The 22,882-nt window shown below is 30.5% G+C and overlaps 1 protein-coding gene across 1 annotated transcript; it reads left to right on the forward strand.

The window, feature by feature from the left end:
• The first annotated feature begins 227 nt into the window (after positions 1 to 227).
• LOC121115015 (uncharacterized) lies at positions 228 to 5,627 on the forward strand. The gene has a single exon (XM_040709159.2). The coding sequence runs from the start codon at positions 1,968 to 1,970 to the stop codon at positions 3,684 to 3,686; it is 1,719 nt and encodes a 572-aa protein (XP_040565093.1). The 5' UTR covers positions 228 to 1,967; the 3' UTR covers positions 3,687 to 5,627.
• The last annotated feature ends 17,255 nt before the right edge of the window (positions 5,628 to 22,882 follow it).

The following is a 22,882-nucleotide window of genomic DNA, read 5'->3' on the forward strand; positions in this document are numbered from 1 at the left end:
AGTCATTTTAATAACCAACTATATATGTATGTTGATACTATAATTCATTTAGATCTATTACATTTTTCATCGAGTCCAGTTCTAGTCCTAAGCTTTCTTTCGAGTTCATTAAACTCAATGATTATAATATAGGTCCATAGTAGGCCTGTCGAAAGAGAGGGCATACCTCCTGTCTCTACTCTTCGCATGCTGAAGCTAAGAAATATGAGGCTTGTACATGATGAGTCTTTAGTTTGGATACTATGTGCGAGTATGTTGCGTGAATAAGGAATCTTCCCCATTCACTCTGAAACTCGTTACAAGTACCAGTCTCCTGTTGATTTAAGTGTAAAATAGCCTTTGAGTATTGTCAGAGCAAGTCGGAGCCGGAAGTCTTCAAAATATGGAGTCAACTCTAAGTCAAGTCGCAAGTCTCGAGTACAATTCTATTACCAACTATGTATACACGAATTTGACGTATTTACGAGTAACATAATGACTGTGGGGATATTAACTTTAAAATGTGACACAGACTACTTAATTTTAAATTAATAATTTACATCCAAATAATTCAATTATTGCATTTTCCTCTGATTAGGTCTTCTTTAAATTCGTCACCTATATCTTTTCTTGTGATAGCAACTTGTCAAATTTGCTTATATGTACAAAATAAAAGTTGTACAAAACATATTTTGCTGTTAGTAAAGGTAAGTATGTTATTTTATTATTAATCCTAATGAGAGATCCACTATTGGGATCAATGTGAAGTTATACAAAAACAAAAACCGAGACATGTATTATATTGAAAAAATACAAGGAATTCCTACGCAAATCATGTGATAGCGTCAGACAACGCCTTATTGCTTTAGCTTTCTAAAAAAAACCAGAGAATAACATAGACTACAATTGATCTATACTTCTGTATCAATGTTTTGTTATATAATATATATATGTATATGAAAGGAGGGAAGGGAAGAGAAGTAAATTTACTTGACGCAAAAAAAAGGCCTTGTTCATTTTGACGTCTATAAGGAAATGAATTTTTGTACCTAGAGGTCGACACTTGTAGTACGTATTCACTAAGAGGGCCCCTCTCTCTTTCCTTTTCTTTCGTCTAGCTGAATACATTGTAATCTAAAATACATACTGCTAGTTTAAAAAAAAGGAAGAAATAAACTCGTTTTTAAAGCCGGTTTAAAGAAAGAAAGAACGAACAAACAAAAAAGAAAGAGTTAGCTTTCATCAGGGCCGAGTATGTAATATATATATAAGATTTCCCGCCAAATATCTCGGCCTTAAATAATAATAAAAATAACAAGAACAATATAAATTGCCATTTTGACTTTGAGCCAAGCCTCGGAGAAGAAGACGAAGCAGCAGCAGGGAAGGAATAGAAGAAAATGTACTAATCTTCTCTCTCTTTTTTTCTTTTTCTTTTTTTAAAGATGCTGCCAATTTTTAAAATAATATAATATGGAGAAAAAGAAGAAAATAATATATAAGTATTATAGTTATGTACATGTATGTATTTATACCGGCGAAGAAGAGAGGACTTGAATCATTGCCATGGCCCATGACAGCCCAAAGGCGTGTTGATAACGTACATACTGACATTACGTAGTACATAGTAGTAGTACTACTCTACTCTACTACAATATTAAATTGTGTTAAAAAGCCGGAGAAGAGGAGGGCTCGTACCGGCAATGTGAAGGCGTAAGTTGCGTGCGCTCGCCGGCGTGGATTTAAGTACACACGTTTTTTGTTGTTATTATTTGTGGAGACGAGGAATCTTTGGATATAGGAATTATTCAGGTTTTTGAGACCGAGACGTACGGGTCAACGTGGCGAACCTAATATTATTAAATAGTCATAAGATTTCATTATATTCCGTTATTATTTGTTTATTATCATTGTGGTGAAGAAGACAAAAAGAGAATAGTTAAAATTAAGTTTGTTCATCATCGATATCATCATTCTGAAGAGACAAAATGAGTTTAGGGAATCCGCTAGATCCGTGTATACAAGACTATGAAGATTATATAAAGAAGGAGTTTGCAGTGGTGGAAGAGCTCTTCACTCCGGCCTTTGAAGTGGAGGAAACGAAACTCTGGTGCAAGGAGGAGGACGAAGAAGATCAACTCGGCGCTGTTCCCGAGTTGGATGATCTCATGGACACATCCGAGGCTTCTCCAGACGTGATCATCCCTGATCTTTTCCAAGATCTTGCAGATCTCAACAGCTCCGACTTCTTTGAGGAATTCAGCAGTCAAAGTAAGGACAGTTTGTCTGATGTGGAGAGTTTCCTTGGTCCTTGCCCCACTCTGGAGGAAGAAGATGGACTCCGCTCCGACATCATGTGGTCCTCAGCCTGCCTTAATGAAGAGCTCCCCATATCCAGCTCCAATCACAACTCCTCCTCTTCCAAGCGGCCCCGACGAGACTCCACACTCAGCCTCATGGAATGCGCACAAAATCTCTTCAGAGACTTTGAGCTCTCCGGCTTTCCTCTCATGGATACGCCGCTTCCATCCTCCGAGGACGATGATGAAGAAGAGATTGATGTTGTGTCCTTCGAGCAACAGTGGAATCATCTCAACCCTCATTCCCATCATCACTCTCACTCCCATTCCCACTCGCACCATCACCATCATAGCAAACATCATCATCATGCAAAGCCCAGTAGCAACAACACCGTGACACGCCTCTCCACCGTCCGAACCAATCCGGGAAGAAGTTTACTTAAATCACAACAGCAGCCTCCTATACCTGTCATGGATCACGGATTTGGAGATCATAGCTATCACAGTGTCGTTCAGCCCAATGCTGCATCTGCTCCCATGGGTATTCTTACACCTACAGAAAGTGAAGACGACGAAGAAACTACTCTCAACAAGAGCAAGAATCCACCAACCATCGTCAAAGCTGTTCAATCCCTCATCAAGGCCAAGTCGCCACCAATCAACACCTCTTCACCTAACTCTTCCTCCTCCAAAGATAATGTGAAATTTAAGTTTCGAATGAAGTTCAAGTCCAACAACAGCACCTCTTCTTCTCCATCGTCATCCAATAGTTCTTCTTCAGATAACTCTTTACTTCGGACATCCTGCAAAAGAAAATCCGCATCCAACAACACTTATTGTCCTCCACCTCCATCCACACCCACCAAGTCATCAGCATCTCGCAATCTAAATGAATCTTTTTCAAAGTCCTCCTCGCCCTCTTCACTGAAAACAACCTCATCATCTAAAAGATCTAGCCATGGCGGAGGAGGTCACAATAGTTGTAATAATAATAACAGTGGCAACAATAACAACAGCAGTAGTAGACATTCTATAAGTGAGGCCAAGTGTCGTGAAGTTAGAGACTTGCACAACTCCATGGAGCGCCAAAGACGAGTTGACCTTAGGAACAATTTTGATCAATTAAAAGTCGTTGTACCCGAGCTAAAGGATGCTGAAAAAGCTTCCAAACTGAACATACTCAACAAGTCAGCGGAATACTGCAAGTACCTCACATCAACAGATATCCGATTGAGAAAAGAAAAAGAGCAATTAATGAACCGAAATGCTGCCTTAACCCAAAGATTAAGTCAACTGAGAAATGTCGTTGATCGAAAATACCAGCAACATCGATTGACTGAGAAAAAGAGAAGTAGTAATACTGCGACATCAAGTACACATCCGCAACCTATACGGACATTAGCTTAATAATAAGGACATTATTATATATGAGGATGAGGTCTAATATTCTTCTTCTTGTTCTCTAAATTAATTAATATCATGTGTATTTTTTTCCACATCTTCTTCTACTTTTTCTTCATAATAATCGTTATTATTATTATGTTTAAAAAAATATTATTACTTGAAATGACTTTAAAAGGACAAGTTACATCTGCATGTTTTGTTTTTTTCTTTGACCCCCCCCCCCCTTTTTATTTTATCACATCTTACATCAAAAGTCACGTGTATGTATGTCCTGCTGCACTCACTGAAAATTGAGTTTTTGCAACAACCTCGCAAATCCCAACTCTCATCCCATTTCTCTACCAAAGCCTTCTCATATTAGTACATATGGAAGACTCCACCGATTCGTGGTACTTATTATGCCTTATGTAATAGACTCACATTTTGATACTTTTGTACAGAGCATATTAATTTTCATTATTATACTATTATTAATTATTGTTATTAATTAGTTCTAAAGGAAGAAAAGAAACATGCAGAGCAAAACTGGGACTGTTAATCTAATTTACGATGCAGATTACTATAATTAATATTAATAATAATAATATTATTATACATTTATATATTGAATTAAGAATTAATAATTATTAAATCAGAAATTTATTATATATATATATATATATATTTACATATATACAAAAGCTTAGTTGTAGTCTATATTTATACGCGTTTATATTCTTTTATATATATAATTATATATTTACAGTGTGATTTTGATATATATCTATTTTTTTATAGAGATTTTCATAATTTCTCTCTCTATCTTGTATGTTCACTCGTTGGTCCGTTCATACTTTATTTTTTCTATAAGTAAAGGAACGACTACGTTTTGTAAAGGGATGACGAATTATAAATCTCCAATTATTTATATAAGCTGTGTGTTGCTTGCAATAATTATTGTATAATTGATATGTTGCCATTATTTTTTTGTTCCCAACATCTCCTTTTTCTCCTCTTTTTCTCTCCCCCCCCCCTTAACTCCCTTTTTCGCTGATCTCAATATAATAATAAATATTATTCTTATTATATAATATATATTATATGAACCTAAAAAATCAACAACACTTTATGATAATTAACCAATAAACGAAAAAAAATATGAAAATGAAAGTCGTTAAATTCTTTTTTGTAAAAAATATATTTTTTTTTTAATGTATACTAAATTACCTATATATACATATATAGTTAAAATCTTTTTCAAATACTAAAAACATCCCCAAAAAAATGGTAAAAATAACCTTTTGAATAATTTCATTAAAAAAAACAACGTTTTTTGCATAATAAGCTGCAAAAACTCTCTATTTCTCTACCAAACTTGCCTTGTTCGTACGGAAAAAGTGTAAAAGCACATTATATACCTAATTGACTTGCCTTTTTGTATTACCTGATTATTTGTTATGAAAAATAATGGTTTAAAGAGTTCATACTAAAAAATATTAAAGATTATAAAACAGATTTAATGATTTAAAAAAAAAAATTGAGCAGGAGATTATAACAAAAAAAAAAAAAAAAAGAAAAATGTGGAACTTATGACAATTTGCTCTAAAGTTGTGTAATTACTAATTTAATGTATTTACACACTTTTTTTTTAACAATTTAACTTATTATTGAGCTCAATTAATACTTTGTTTGCTTATTTTGTTCTCTAAATTATTATGTTAATTATATAATTAATACTATTATATTATTGTTTTTCGACCTTAAACTTCACTTTTTGCAGTAAGTTGAGGAGAACCCCTTTGACTTCGTCTGCAAGCGTGCAACAAACCATAGTTATGTTACTTATATGTACATTTATAATTATTAAAAATATATACCTATATATATTATATATATAATTTTTTTTCCTCCTCCAAGTATCTTTTCTTTTTGACAGAAAATAAAATCTTTTTTTATATAAACTACTATACGAAAACTCTATTTTTACATTTTATAATCTTATTCGTTTGTTAATGAATGATTTAAAGAACACAAAAAGACGGAAAAATCCACTTCTTCTATGGAGACCTTTTTTTATGTGAGATTTTTTTATTCAGTATATTATAATAATGATAACATTATTTTTGTACTCCGAATGGAATTATTTTAATTTTTTATTGGAGTAGCTTTAATAGTCTATAATATATCGATCTATATAATATATATACATATATAAATATATTTAAATTAAAATAAAGTACATAAAAATTTACAAAATGATTAATTTATTGGGGTAGTTGGGTTGTATAGGGACATTTTTCGTATTGGCATTGTTCCTATTACACATTATTTAAGATTACAGGCCAAATAAGAAGCTGATATGGTCAAGGGTTTAGTTTCCAGCCTTCTTTATTCAATAACATTAGTCGTTAGACCAGTGGTTCCCAACTGTGGCTCCGGGGTACATCGTCAAGAGAGAGATTACATAAATAATACTATACTGTAGGGGGTGGGGCACCTCAGGATAATATAAATACTATGTCACTTTTCATCAAAATCTCATATTCCTGACAAAAGAACGTATATAAAAATTTTAGTCGATAAATTAGATATACATAGATAAGCAGTTTATTAAAGTTATATTTGTTTCTTGTTTAACAACAGTAGTTGATAAAAAGTCTAATCGCTAGATAAAGGACATATATTTAGAATATATCTCCATTGCAACCATACAAATACTAAAACTTAAAAGTCCAACTTACTTTTTGATAGGGGGGGGGGAGGGTATGATTTTACTTGCCCTCTAAAAGGACAGGGCCTAACATACATAGACGAATAAATATTGTGTAAATTTCACAGAGTCTTAGTGACAGCTGGTCAGATTAGGTATATATGTGTCAATACCCCACCTACAGATCAAGTATTTATGTCTACGGTATGATGAGGATGATGATCCATTGATTAGTTTGGATTATTGTTGTTGTTGTGTTACGAGAAGTCCATGGTAACACTAACAATTATTGTTGAAACAACAGTCATCCCCCACACAGCCTCCTCTCCTGGTGAGGGATTATTAAACCTCCTCATCACTGAGACTCGTCACACCACATATTTGTGTTGGTTTATTTTTCATAAATAATAATAATTTGTTATGATAGTGAGACACCTTCTAGAACTATATCTACATGGTTTTAAAGAAACTTTCTGTTTTTTCCCTTTCTTCACAAGTGAGCTCTTCTTATATAACAATTATATAAAAGTCATTTTCCGCTTGACAACAAGGTCATATATAACATAGACACTAGACTACTACTCTTTACATAAGGGTACAGGGTTAAAAAATAAGGAGAAGAAGAAGAAGGAACGTAGTATTAAGAATGCATACACAATTCTTTCTTCTCAGCGAATCATTAAGAAGTTCTTCTTATTTCACGAGTTTTCAATAATATTATCTCTTCTTTTTTTTCTTTTTTTTGTTATGTGACCCAGCCGGTCATACCCCCCTTATTTCTCATATGTATTTACTTAATTCTAATATGTACATACTAGAGAAATGATCAATTAGTACTTAAGCGATCTGTTGTTTTCGCCTTGACCGGATGTATTTTGCTACATTTTAATAAAAAAAATATTAATCGTTTAGAAGAGGAATACATATATCAATCATTTTTTCCTTCTCCAATAGTTGAAAGAAGAGGAGGTAAAATAAACTAGCCACTACTCTACTACCTTCGACTACATGTCGCCATTAATTTAATTAATCTTATAATAATAATAATGATTATTATTTCTATTAGTAGTTATTTATAAAAATCACTAATGATCTCTGCTACAAATAAATAATCTCAATCGGCTAGATATGATTTTGTTGCATCAAGCGAATTAAAAGTTTTACTCAAGTAAGCTCTACAAATGGAGGAAAATTATGTTTTATGAATATTTTCTCTTTGTTTTTACTCTTTGATCCAATAGCTTCTAAATTAAAAAAAAAAACACCTTAACTTTAAAGTCAGTTATGACCTCAGATTGTTCCTTACTTAAGTGGTCTATTGACACTAAAGGCAGCTAGAATGATTTATCCCAACATCGAGTCTGGGTTACATATTTTATATTCTTTAACTAATTATATTTTATTTCTGTTAATAAAATGTTCTGATTAATCCTATAAAAGCATAGTAAATTACACTTAACGATTGCTAAAACTACCTGTCATAATAAAAGAAAAATAATATGCTAAATTATATTTGAATGGGCTATATTCGGACCAAATAAAACCATATGAATCAAATCAAATGTTTTACACTATAAAGTAAACATTATTGGGTATTTGATCTCACCCCAGAAATTTGAATATAAAGTCCCCAATTTACCGAAATATGTTCATGAAGTTATTATATTAATGGTCTAGCATTTATTAAGTAAAAAAATACATTTTCTATTTTATTTCTTGCTTTTTGTGCTAGATTGTTTTTGTGTTAACTCACAACCTATGAATGCAAGGTTAGTCTTAAGGCACTGCAATTGCAGTAGGCCTTGCCTATGATTGAAAAACATAAAAAAATGGAATTTCTTTTATAAAAAAGGTATTTCGAGTTAAATGAGAAAATGTATTTTTTTTTTTAAAAGATCATTTGATAAATTTCTTTAAAAAAATCAAATTTTACACATTTATCTTTACTTCAGACCCCGTTTACGCTAAGACCCCATGTATATAGAACGGTATATTACTATGTGGTTTTTCCACTAAGCTAAGGGGCATTATGTATTTGTGTATTTAGCTACAATTTTTCAAAGAAAGGGCCTATTGTATCAAGCATGATCCTCAAAAAAAATAAAGAAAATGTTCCAAATTTTCTTTTTTATTGAAGTTTTTTTCAAGAGTCCTTGAGAAGGTATTCTACGTTTTATCTATCTTTATATGTGTACCTACATGTGTTACATTGGTTAATAGAACTAATATAAAATTATATTAATCCAATTCTTTCGTCTACCATCTTGTTGTTAACAAAAAAAATAAAAAATTAGAATTGAGACTATTTTATAAGATTTTCTCTCACTATATATATATCTCTCAAATGGAAGAAACTTTGTTATTGCAAGAAATTTGAACCCTTATCATGTAAATGATATATATGTATTAGTAATAAACACTCAAAATAATAACAAATATAAATTAGCACATATTGAATATCAAAAAGACAAAAAAGAGTAATAAATGCATTGATAAATGAAATAATATTCATAAGTACGCCAAAAAAATATCTTGTAGGTAGAGTAATATATGTATGAACATGGAAGCAACATTTTAATATTCTTAAAAAGTAATATAATCTTTTAACAAGTTGTAAATTGTACATAAGCAAATTGTACAAGTTGCAACCAATAAATAAGATGAAGGATTTAGACTACTTGTGGTTAAGATAGTGCTATAAGTGGATACTTCATTAAATGGTCAATATATTAATGTTGTAATGTTTGAATATTTTAATGAAAATTGCTAAATATATTTATAATTATTTTGTGGCACATTGTAAAGATCAAATATCCAAAGTTATAATACCCTTAAATAAAATCAATATATATAGTTGTCATTAAATAAAACTAGAAATGTACCGTACCGATGCTGCATCAGAATCGGCAAGAATCAACCTTTTTGAAGTATCGGTAGAATCTGCTCAATAATGCATGTTTATTTATTTATTTACATTATTAAACAAAAATATACATATTATAATAATATTTCAATTGGTCAACCAATAAAAGGAAGTGAGGATCATAGTATGGACTAACCTAGGTTTCAGACTTGGGGCTCCTACATGTAAGGGCTCTGGATAAAATTATTTAGTGCAATAATAATAGACCTGCAATCGAGAAATTGCAACCTGTACATGCCCTATAAATATAGGTATATACAAGTTGCAACTCAAAAATGAGATAAATAAATTGAAATGAAGAACTTAGAGTAGAATTTATTGCAATAATTGAATATTCCATAGATCATCAATATATTAATGTTGTTATTTTTCACTAGTATGATGAAAGTTACTAATGCATAAATTAAGTATATATATAAACAGGGGCATCCTCAGGATTTTTTTAGAGAGGGGGCTAGGTTTTTGAATTTTTTTGAAAAATCCAAAAATTACAATTTTTTGAAAAAATCCAAAAATTACAATTTTTCCTACGCAAAAAATTTATAAAAAAATTTTTGTAAAAAAATTCTAAAATTACATTATAAATGTAATTTTTTTTTCAAATATTTAATTTTTTGGAGAAAAATTTCAATAATCCATAGCTATTGACAAAAGGTTAAATTTTTTGGGAAAAAATCCTAAAATTAAATTTCAAATATAAAAAAAAAATTGATATATCCAATTTTTCGGAGAAAAATTTCAAAAATCCATAGCTATTCACAGATTATTAAATTTCTTGGACACAAATTTTAAATTTTCTGGTAATAATAAAAAATTCATTATTATTTTATTTTTTTTGGGGGAGATCTGCAGCCCCTCCAACTCTTTTCCCATCAGACACCTCTGATAAATTTAATATGCCCACAGTTATTATACTACACCTAATTATTTATGATAAATGCGTAATTATCTTTCATCAAAATAATATGATAACATCAATATACATATAGTTGGCCATTCAAATGACTGATGTTGCAATTAAATTAGACGTAATGAGATGTACATGTAGCAACTTGTATAATCTGTTTATGCAAGTTGCAATTTAAACACTCTTGCTTCAACAACGTACATAGAAAACTGTTTCCAGTCCTAAGGAGCTCTTACGACATTCTGCAGCTCAAAGAGTGTAAATCAAGGATTAAATACCTTTCTCAATGAGAGTTCTAAATAAGCTATGGATAAATTTTCATGAGCTCAATGTGCACTTTAGCCTAATTCCGATTTATCTTGAAGCCTTTCTATTGTATACAAATCTATAAAACTTTAATTCAAAAGGATACATTGGTTTTATGAATTTTTTTTGAAAAAAAAATACAAAATTTAAATTTTATTGAAAAAAATTTCAAAAATCCATACCTGATTACATAAAAATTTTTGATTCCAAAAATCAATAGATTTTCATGGAAAATTAAATTTTTAGAAAAAATTCTAAAATCAATAGTTATTTCTAGAACATTATTTTTTTGGAGAAAAAAATTGAAATATTTAATTTTTTGGGAAAGAAATTCCAAAAATCAATAAATTTTCACGGAAATTAAATTTTTTGCAAAAAAAATTAAATTTCAAATAATAATTTTCTCTAAAAAAAATAAAAAATCCACGTTTAGTCAAAAAAAAGTTATTTTTTGGAGAACAATTTCAAAAATTTATTTTTAAATATTACATTTTTAGCTCTACTGTATGATTTACCCGAATGACAAAAAAAATTGCAAGTAAAAAGCAAAAATTCCTTAATTGGGGGGGGGTACAACCCCTGACAAAGCCCCCGTAATTTTTCCCAAATTTGACAACATTCATATTGCTTTTTTAAGTTTGTCTTGGAAATGTTTTTTTCAAGTTTTGATAAAAAATATTTTTTGGGATCTGTTATTACATATTAAACATTTTGACAGCATAATTTCACTTTCTTACAAAAACCCTTAGTCACGATCCTGGTTTCCAACTACTGATGTAGATGTAAATATCTTAATTTATGACACCCTCAAAGGTAAGAGGTCATTTAGGAGGTGAATTAATTGTTTATTGTTTGCAAAATTAATTAAATATTCATGTTCTAATCATTGTATTTGTTTGTTTATTTATTTCGCAATTAGAGATCAAAGCTACCTACGTTTTTGTTTTAATTACCATACAGGAAATAAAGACTCATGGATGGTCACAAGTGAAGATGATGTTTGCCAAAAAGTAGGGCATCATATGTATAAAATGGGAATTAAAAAGGTTAGTTTTTTTCCATATGGGAGGCAAAAAATGAGATTTTTTTTTGCCAATTTAAATTTCATGAAGGAAAAACAAAAACGACAACAAGCAGAGTTTGCCTAGGACCCATGCCATCCTTAAAATAATACAAACTAGGATATTCTTCCCTTATCTGGGGATCCTTTTTGTTTTTCTTGATGTATTAAAAATGAATTATTTTCATGTATTTATAATTACAGAGGCGTCCACAGGGGGTGGGCTGGAGGGGCTTTAGCCCCTTCCCCCAATTCTTAAAAAATTTAATTCTTCAAGAAATATAATTTTTTGTGAATAGCTATCGATTTTTGAATCTTTTTTCCAAAAGGTGTAATGTTTATAATTTAATTTTTTAAACTTTTTTCCTAAAAAATTAATTTTCTGTGAATAGTTTTGGATTTTTGAAATTTTTTCTCCAAATATTTTATATTTGAAGATTATTTGTTGAATTTTTTTTTCTAAAAAAATTAAACATTTTTGAGAGTAGCCATAGATTTTGAATATTTGAAAAAAAAAAAAAATGAATATTTGAAATTTTTATTAAAAAAAATTAATTTTTTCAGAATAACCATGGAATTTTTTTGTGAATCGCTGTTGATTATGGAATTTTTAAATAAATTTCCCAAAATTTTAATTTTTCAATTTTTTTCCAAACAAAATTCAAAAACTAAGACCCCCCTAAAAAAGCATATATATAATCGTGCAGAACCCCCTGAATTAATATTTAAGCGTATGTCTGCTCTAAGAGTCCAAATCCAGTTTTAAAATTTATAATTGTTACCAAATAAGGAACCCGGTTTAAGAGATCACCTGCACTAAGAGGTCGCCTTTGCAATTTCTCTTGACAAACCCGTTAATACAAGGTTTGACTCCATTAGTAATTAATTTAAAGCTTATTGGAATCCATTCAATCCACTGCATTTGTGTAATCAAAAAGAGCTTATTATTGGTTGGATTATTTGTCTTAAGACTAAGGATTCGTTTGAGCGATAAAATTGTTGATTATTTAAGGTTTGTAGGGGCATATTTCAAAGCCTAATGGAATGTGATTAGTACTGTGTGGGTCCTTATTTAGGACTGAAGACTACAACCCGCCCAACTCACTCCTAAAATTTATAAAGTTTGGTCCTTATTGACGTTATTCAACTTTAATTATTTTTAATCAGTTCCAGTACTGACAGTCTTTTGGACTGGTCCCAAGAATAGACTGGACTAAACGGAATGAATAAGTTCTGACACAACACCAGATGTGATCTATATATTTGTTTTTTAATGGTTGTTAGCAGAGTTATTAGGTTTTTGGTTTTTTTAATTGATATTTTATATACAATGATTTAGATTTAAGTATTTATTATGTATATTATTTACCTATGAATACCTTTGTATTTAGTCTAAAAATTAGTTTCACATTCTATTAATATCGTATCGTGTATTATTCCAATTCTTGAGATAAAAACCAACTTTTATTGAGATAATAATGATTTCCTGGGATCCTGAGATACTAATCAAATTTCCCCTACAACCTTTCAAAACAGGGACTGGGCAACATTAGTGGTCAGGAATCATAATGCCCCTCTTATTTTTTATAGAATTTACATAAATTTCAGTAAATGCCTCTCCACTTTGAAGTGGGGACTGAAGAGGTTACTCGGAGCCCCTTAAAATAATAATCCCAAATACAAATGTACTTATATATATATTTTAATCAAAAATTGAATTTGAGAGAATTAATTACAAAAACAAAAATAACTTTAGTCACATATTAAATTACATGTAAATCGTTATTGAGACAGACATGAGTGAGGACTAAAAAGGCCAAACAACATGAGAGGGGATAGTGTTGAGCTACATATTTTTAACATTCGCCATAGTGACTTTTTCCGGCACAATTTGTCTGCAGATGCACGGCACCCAGTATCAAAGTCTATCTCAATACACTTTTTTAAACAATATTTATGACAGAAAAAATTTATGAAATGTGAAAATCCAAGCTGAAGGGCAAGTTTATAAAATAAGAAATAAGTTTAAAAGATTTAATTCTCAATTAGCTCGGTTCTTAATAAGAACCAGTAAGCCAATGTAAATTTTTGCTCGGAATACATCTCGTATCTCAAAGTATTTCTGTAAATTATGTAATATTTATGTATTATGTCTACAAGATGTTTGGCAATTCAATTAAAATATGACTACATACATATTTTCACTTGAGTATTGAAACGTTTAAAAGCTATGGGTGGGTAAATATGGATGCTGAAAGAAGGTACGGTTCTATCTAGATTCAAAAACAATTGAAAGAGACTTGAAAACGTTTTCATTAAATAATAGTTTTTTTTTTTACATTTTCGAAAGCCTTTTAAAGATTGGAGTGTCATATTCTACAATTTTTAACAGAATATTAATTTTTGTAAGCCATATGTTTAAATGAAGGAACCGGTCTTTTAAAAAGTAGAAATAAGTTTTAGGACGGATATGCAGGACTGAACTGAACTGCAGTCTTCAATCCTAAATAAGGACCAGCACAACACTACACAAAACCGCTGTCTTCCAATTCCCCCTTGTCACAGGCCTAATTCTGGGGCTAATAAAGTCCCCAATGCTCCTCTCCTTGATATCTCAACTGGCTCAGTACGTGTTTTGCAAAGGGTGGGGATTGCAGATTATAGCTTTGACAATAACATTTTGTAATTATTAATTATCCAAAAAAATTGTGTCTTTAAAGTATTTCTATTCGGATTCTTCCCTGATTTTTCTAAAAAGGCAATGTAAATCTTTATTTAGCTGAGAGCCTTGTTAATAGCTATGATTATTCTGGATATTTTTTCGAAAAGAGGAACAAAATGACTAAATATATGACAAATTTGTGACTATGGCACTAATATGATATAATATACTCAACATAAAGGAGTTGTAAGGCCTAAAGCTTGGTAATTGCAAAGCTTAGAAGGAAGTCTTATATTGAAGGGAACCTCCTCCCTTTTTTTCATACGGCTTTGTTACAATCCATTAAGTATTCAAGCTATGTAACCTAATAATATAGTCTAAGAGATTCAAAAATCCTGATTTCCTTTTGCAAATAATTACCATTGGGGATTTATGTTAACATGTACATGTATATGTTACCTTTTAACCTTTAAAAAACCCCATATTTTATTAGCTTTAATTTAGAATCCCACCTTCCCATTCCCACGGCCTTACACACTTGTCAAACTAATCAAGTTCCAGCTAAATGATTAATATGTATACATTTACTAGTATCAATTCAAGGAAGAAGTAGTACTTAATATTGTATTGTAAGAGTAATTTAATTTTTTAAAGTCTTGTCTATATTTAAATAATATTTATTTTTGTTAAAACTAAGTGGAAGGAAAAAAAAATCTTCTCTCTTTCACTCCCTCTCTTTTCACCACAACCACTCTACTGCACCCTACCAGGAGCACCACCACCACCACCACGTGAAATATCATGCGCAAATTCCCTTCTTCTTCTTGGCAGAATTGGCTCGCTTTCTTTCTTATCAAACGTACTTTTCCTCTTTTTTTATCGTTTTTTTATTTATGTATTTATATTTTGCAAACATTCTCTTCAGGAGGGCGCTTTTCATACAGTAGATATTTAGAGCTGCAGTAGTATATTAATATCTTTATACCGTGTGTGCGTAACACATTTTGACAGAATATTTGGCGGGAAAAGAATGTAATGTTTCTTCCTCTCACTTTGCAATAACATTACATATTGTGTGGATGTTTTTAAGAGAAAAAAAGAGAGAGAGGATTGGATTTATTATGCAGGGGCCCCATAGATGGGGGAAAAAGGAGTATTCAGTACTTACTAAAAGTAGTAGTAAAGAACGTCGACGTTACTCACTGTTACTTTGTGGAGTAGTAAAGCACAATATTACAAAGTATGGACTCGTCCTCCAATGATGAATCCCCTTAATATCCCTCCCCTCAAATTCTTCCTTTTTTCATTATAGGTCTATATTTCGCATGTTTTGCAAAAAAAAAAGTATTTTTTAAAAAATATTCTGTCATATTTCTTCCTTTTTAGAAAATTTTCCCAAAAAGATGAGTCATGATTTTTCTCCCTTTAAAAAAAGAAACCATATTGTAACACAATATAAATTAAAAATAACATAATATGATTTGAAACTCAAAAAAGAAGCTTTTAAAATAAAATGAACCTATTCCCTTAAAATAATACTATAACACTTTTAATACACGTATTTAAGTCGTGATAATTTGTATATATATATAGCGCTTGCTTGAGTGTTGAATTTTTCATTTTCATATATAATATTAGTGTTAGACTAGATTATTACTCGAATTCGATGGGGGGGGGACATATTTAAGTCAACAATTATCTGATAATTAGTGTAAGTAGAACAAAATAGATTTTTTTCCCCCTTGTTAATTTGAACTCTAATAATTATCAAAACCTTAAACATTTGATAAAAAACTACTTATTAATAAAAGCGGGGAAAAACAAACAAACACACACAACTTTATTGTTTATATGCATTTTGGAAAATCTCAAAGATTTGAACTACGCCGAGCTCAAAAATGGATACAATAGAACTCAATTGATACGTACACGTTTAAAATGGATCTTTGTTTATATAGTAGACATTTATTTTATTTTACTAATTACATAGTTATAAATAATAAAGTATATAATTAATAATTGGATAAGGCCAATCTATTCTATATTAACACAGATTTTGCTAGTCCCGTGAGATCCACCTTAAGTGGGCTCTATTGTTTTTTTTAACTGAGTAACTCTACCCAACTATATTTTTTTAACTCGAATATACTATATTTATAGAGTAATTCATGCTAAGTGTCGGTCTGGAAGTCCTAGACATGTCTGAGACGCTGATAGTTTTAACTTATTCGGCTTAAAATCGGTCTACAAAAAAAAGGTCTTGCTCCATTTCCATATCATTTTTTTAGTAGAAAACAGAAGAAATAAAAATTTATGTGTAACATTTCTTTAGAAAAGGAAATTGTTCTATTGTTTTAAATTTCGGTCCAGAGTTTGAATATAATTTAAATTTCGGCGAGAACCGAAATATCAGTCCAAATCAATTTATAGAAAATCACTTCAGAATTCTTCTAAATAGACATATTTTTTGGGGTACGGCTTACGTGAGTTCTACTGTATTTGATCCCAAACACAAACTACATCACAAAGCTCTGTAACTTGAACTTTAAAAAAAGTCGAACAGTGTCCCAACACTAATACATATATTTTTAGAAATGTATTATGCTCTACGTGGAACTCTGTGTGTTTTTTTACATTTTGCATTTCCAAACTCAAATTGCTTTTACGTATAAAGAAGAGGTCTAATACTTACACATATGTATTGTATATACACACCTGCAATGCCCTCCTGTCAAAGCCTTACTACTATTAATACTAGTAAACTCTCTCTCTCTACACACTTACTATATGTGGCTACTTTTGCCGCGCCTTGAATGAATTGAGTTAAAGTCGAAGTTGTTCCTCCTTCTAATACACACTTTTTTTTACTATTAAACTACTAATATATTCTACAACAGCTACTGAAAAATACTACTACTTATTGAACACTTAGCTTTGAATTATATTATTTGGTTATTTATAACGCAACTAACGCGTATATATCAATTAGACTGTCACGTTTAAAAGACATTTTAGCAAAGGACAATCAATAAACAGACTTTGAATGTTTGAACCTCTCAGACCATTTTTCGCGGCGTACAGACTATTTAAAAAAAATGATTTTTGAAATGAAATTGTCCCTTTTTAGGCCACTTTCACTCTTCCAAATATGATACTATTAGTCGAAAAATTGTACATTTTATATTTGTTAATCAATAAAAATATTGTGTACCATCTTCTTAATCATTTACGAGGGTCTAACACAGGGGCATCCTCATTTGTTTGAAAAAATCCTAAAACTCAAATTTTTGGGATTTTTTTTTGAAGAATTAGGTATTTTGGAAAAAAATTTAAAAAATCCGCAGCCATTCACAAAAAAAATATTTTTTTTCAAAAATCAAAAGCTATTCTGAAAAAATTACATTTTTAGGTAAAAACTTAAAAAGTCTACAGCTGTTCACAAAAAACTAAATTTCAGAAAAAAAACTTCATATATTAAATTTTTTGGAAAAAAAAATTCAAATATTCTATTTTTCGGACAAAATTTCAAAAAAATCCATATTTTTTTCAGAAAATTAAATTTTTTGAAAAAAAAATTGAAAAATTAAATTGAAAATGTTAAATTTAAAACAACAAAAAATCCTTCATTTTTTTAAAGGGTGGCTATACCCTCCAGCCCATCCCCTGTAGACGCCCTTGTAACAAAATGTGCTAATTTTTTTGTGTTTTCCCTGTTTGATCAAATATAATATTGAACTCTAGTTGATGGAGGAGGGACACATAATAAGTTGAAAGAGAAGGGAGAACGTTACCTTTGATAAAACAGAGACACTGTATATCATTGAACACATCTTATTAGACCTCTTAAATGATTTAGGGCAAGGTGTACAATATTTCTTAATCATCAAACAAATACTACACAATATACTACAATTTTTTATTTATCATATTTGCAAGAGTAAAAAAGATCAAAAAATGGCTAATTTTTGTGAAAGATGAATATATTTTTACTCAAAAACGGGACAGTCTAATACACATATATTTAATGTCGTAATTTGAGAGAGAATATCATGGAGAGTATACATAAATGTTGTGGACTCTCTGTCATAAATTGATTCATATGATGATGACTACATATTTCTACGAATCTATAAATATCGGTAAAATATCATTGCCAAAGGACATATTTTCTATTTTAAGTAAGAAATTAGTATCAATTAGCTACAAAAAATATCGCCAAGGAATTCTTTGGAATATATATTTATTTTTTTATGTAATGGACCATTCTTTCTTCTTTTTATAAAGACACTCATTATGCGACATACATAACTAGTTGTCGTTTAACACTGCCTAGCTCCTCAAATGACGTAGACATTACGTAATGGAATCCCTTTCAATAGTGACTTAGTTAGTTTGTGTGTTATCATCATCAATGGGAGAGTTGGTTAGTGAGTGAGAGTTGAATGACTCTCGTTTAAGTCGTAATATTCAGCACCTACATATCTATGTAGATTGCAGAACACGACTATTTATTAGTAAATAGGTTTGGAACACTTTTTTTTAAAAAATAACTAAGCCTCTAAATTCTCTGAATAATTGGTATAATAAAGAGTGTTGTTTCGTTCCTTAATAAGGACTGAAGTCTGCAACCCCTTTCAGTTCAGTCTCGGTTCGATCCAGTTCAGTCCCAGATATTAGTCCTATAATTCATTAAGTTCGGTCCTAAATGACGTCATTCAACTTTATTTGTTCTTTTTTTTAATCCGTTTAGTACTGACAGTCCTAAGGACCGTAGGTATTAAGAGGGCCTCCAAGAACAGTTCTAAGACTAAATTGGACTAGGCCAAATAAAAAAGTACACTTTTTACATTTTCATAACTAATTTATAATCACCTTAATTCATAATCAGGGTCGACAAAGGTAAATATACTGTGTTTTTTTCTTCCGTTCCTTTTTAAATTATTTCGATTAAAAAATAAATTTTTATTTTTGAAATTACTTTTTTTTTGAAGAACAGGTCACACATTTTTTTAATTACCTTTTTCTAAAAAAATGACCTTTCTTTCTTAAAAACAAAGTCAATCCTTTATCAAAGTTTCTTTTCGTTCTAAGATTAAAAAGCCTGTATTTAAATCTGAATATCCAGTACGAAGTCCCAGTCAAGAGTGAGCACTTGCCTCCTCCCTAAAACCGGATTTACATATATATAGATATTATGTTATTTACTTGTCCATTTGATATTATGTTGGACCACTTAAAAGTTGTTCCTAGGACACTAATAGAATATTCTTGGCTATAACGATCATAAAGATTATATTTAGAAGGGCCAAAGAAACGAGCATATTCGTTTGCATTTCGTATTTACGAACTTTCATTATTATTATTCGCAATAAAAAAATATGAAATGAGTCACTTTATTTGGGGGAGGATGGATTTTTTTTCTTTTATTTTCATATTTTTCTGTTCTCTTGTTGCTAATTGAACTTGCGAATGGATAACATAAGGTGCGTTGCTAGCTTTCATACATCTTATTATTATTTGTTTATTTACTTATTTTTTTTTTTTTTGGGGCTTAGCACCAAAAGTTATTAACACTGTAATAGAATTTACTTATATAAATTAGTTTATTAAACATGTTGTGTACAAATTGCAATTTTGTACAAGTTGTAACCCAAATATGAGATGAATAATTTTAAATGTAGGATTTACAGGATGAGGATCATGTAATAATCGCATATTCTATGGATGTATTAATGCATTCAATTTTGACTATTTTACAAAAGTAGGAAAACATATTTATTCTGTGGCACATTATAAAGTTCAATTGTTTACAGTTATATTATACTTAAATACATATTAACCATGTAATTTTAATATATCAAATTAAAATGATAGTAACAATGTTAATTTGTAATTAGAATGCCCAATCTTCTGAAATTGAAAATTCTACAATTTGCTTATACAAGTTGCAACTTCTACAGATATCACAATTTGAAGGTAAATATATATATATTTGATTATATTTTTTGGAAGGGAGGCTTTATAAACAGGGCTAGGCTACGCTCCTGGCTAACATATCTCTCTTCCTCTTTTTTTAATAACTCAAATGTATTGTAAGGGATATTTGAATTTAGGATGTTCAAAATACTTAGTTATTGTCATTAGTGGTGTATTCAGTACCAATTTATTCTGTCCAGTCCAGTGTAGAACCTGTCTGTAAAAACAACTGAATAATGTCAATTCATAAAGAAAATACACATCAATGACGTCAGGAAAGATCGAATTTTCCTTTTTTAAAGGACATAAAGGTGGGACTGGACTTGAACGTACTAAATTGAACCCAACTGTAGCCTTAGGTCCTAGATACGGACCGATACATTAACTAATAGTATGTGCCTAGAGAGGGGAAAAGTATTTGTATAACGGCTCATATTTTTAGTACTCATCCTACATAAGCCCAAAAAATAAGAAAATTGTATTTTTTTTAATGTAGTGTGCCGTTTACGCACAAAACAATTTTTTTTTTATAAGTATAAAGCCTCTATTGACCCTAAAATTTTGTTGTACCAATCTAAATATTAGGGAAGCATTCAACTCGGTCACAAAAACCATCTTATGAAACCTTAGAGCAGGGGTCCCAATCTTTTTTGTACCACGAACCGGTTTCATCATTAAAGAAAATTGCGAACCGGCATTCATTGTATCTTGCCTAATCGTTAATGGCAAAGTGGTTATATTTTCTCTTGTTGAGCCATCGACACTAAGGAGCTATGGCCTAATTTTTTTTCTGGATAAGATATTTTTTTTAATTTATATAATTTTTTATTATCAGAGTAGTTAAATCCCCTCATACCAAACATCGTATTGACACCCCTGAAATGAATATCTCATTTTATGAAATAAGCACAAAAGCATGCACATAAGTCACTTTTACAAATATAATACATATATTGTATTAGATCTTTCAATCCAAAGATATCCATATCATTAAAAAAAATAACACTTATTCCCTGCCCAGTACCTAATGGTTCGTGACTTGGTGATTGGGAATCCCTACCGTAGAGAATTACATAGAGTGGCAAAGTTTTACTTGGGGGCGCTTTGTTCGCATGATTTCATGCCAGATGTTGCTAGGAGGATTTATGCTATATATATTTTATCCGAATTTTATAAAATTTTCAAGTTTATATATCTACATGTATGTATATTAAAAAGTTCCCTTTGCAATAGCAGATATGAAATAATGCGATAGTAGTGTCTTTGACCAATCTATATTTATTTATATATGGAACAAAATTTTCTCAAATGATGTCATCATCAATTTGTCGTTAGGTATGTTTATGAACATCCCATTTTTATGAGAGTAATAAATACTTTAATTAAGAAAAACATCAAACTACTGTGACACGATTTGTATGTCTAAATATAACAATGAAGTTATCTGTAGATTTTTACAGAACGAATTCATTTGGTAAATTGTAGTATTCTGCTATAGTGGTTCTCAACCTTTCATCCCCTACCTGTCATTATGATAAATAGTTATTTATGTGTATCTCTTACAGAGTCCTAGACGATGCATCATAAGGGTTTTGAGGAGCCCTGGTTGGGAAACATTTATTTACTTTAATCTGAATAAAAATGGTACCATGTTGAGGGCTCTTCAATTCAAATTCAAGTCCCCATCTCATGTAAATAATAGTAAATAAATTACTTTAATTTTAAAATATTTATAATCTCATCACGGAATGTACCAGAAGCTCGAAAATTTTAAAAATGACTTATCTCAGGATTTCTTAAATGAAGTACAATTTTAGTGACCGAAATTTTTGCCTCATATATATATTTTATCCCATAAATATTTTTTGGGCTTAACATGAGTCTTCCTTTTTCTTGAAGTCCACTGTAATTCATTTTTTTACATGGACTACATTGCCGAATTCATTCAATGGAGCCTTTTCAAAATCAATAATTGAGGATTCCGATTCTAGAGCTTCATTTAGTCCCTTCGACACACGGAAAAGGTGGCATTATGTCTCCTGCTATTCAGATGGAAGTAACGCAAATAGACGAGGTATGCATATTGCACTTATTGTAAAAAGCTGATAAGATATGCTTGGACAGGATTGGAAAGTTTCGTTGCAAGCCCAATGCTTGTTTTTAACGAGGTTGAGAAACACCGTTTTCTATTCCGAAAATTAATATACGAGCCTCATCGAAATGCCCACTGTCAAATAGCAAGGAGTTCTGACCATTGGCTAATAAGCTATATTCGAGAATGAATGCAAAAATGCACTACAAATGATTTCAAGTGGAAGATAGCCCATTCTAAACCTTAGATTGTATGTGAGAAGATATATATTTTCTGCAAAAAATCCCTAGGTGAAAGATCCTGGAAACGATAATTTTAACTCGGGAAATGAAAAATCCTATACCATAAGCATTAATTCGCCATTCGTCTATTCCCTCCCCCTCTTACTCCAATGTGTTCCCATGACTCATATTTTTACACTTTATTCAAATATTTATACTTACTTTTTTTCGTTTTTAAACAGTTTTAGCTAGACTCAAATAATTGCTAGTTATAAAAATAACCAAACTAGGTCAGTTCCTCGTTTTTATTTTTTCCCGTATGTATTATTACTGTATCATATTTACATATGTAAGTACTATGTA

The sequence above is a fragment of the Lepeophtheirus salmonis genome, chromosome 3 (assembly GCF_016086655.4).
Source record: "Lepeophtheirus salmonis chromosome 3, UVic_Lsal_1.4, whole genome shotgun sequence".
In the NCBI taxonomy this organism is placed as follows: Eukaryota; Metazoa; Arthropoda; class Copepoda; order Siphonostomatoida; family Caligidae; genus Lepeophtheirus; species Lepeophtheirus salmonis.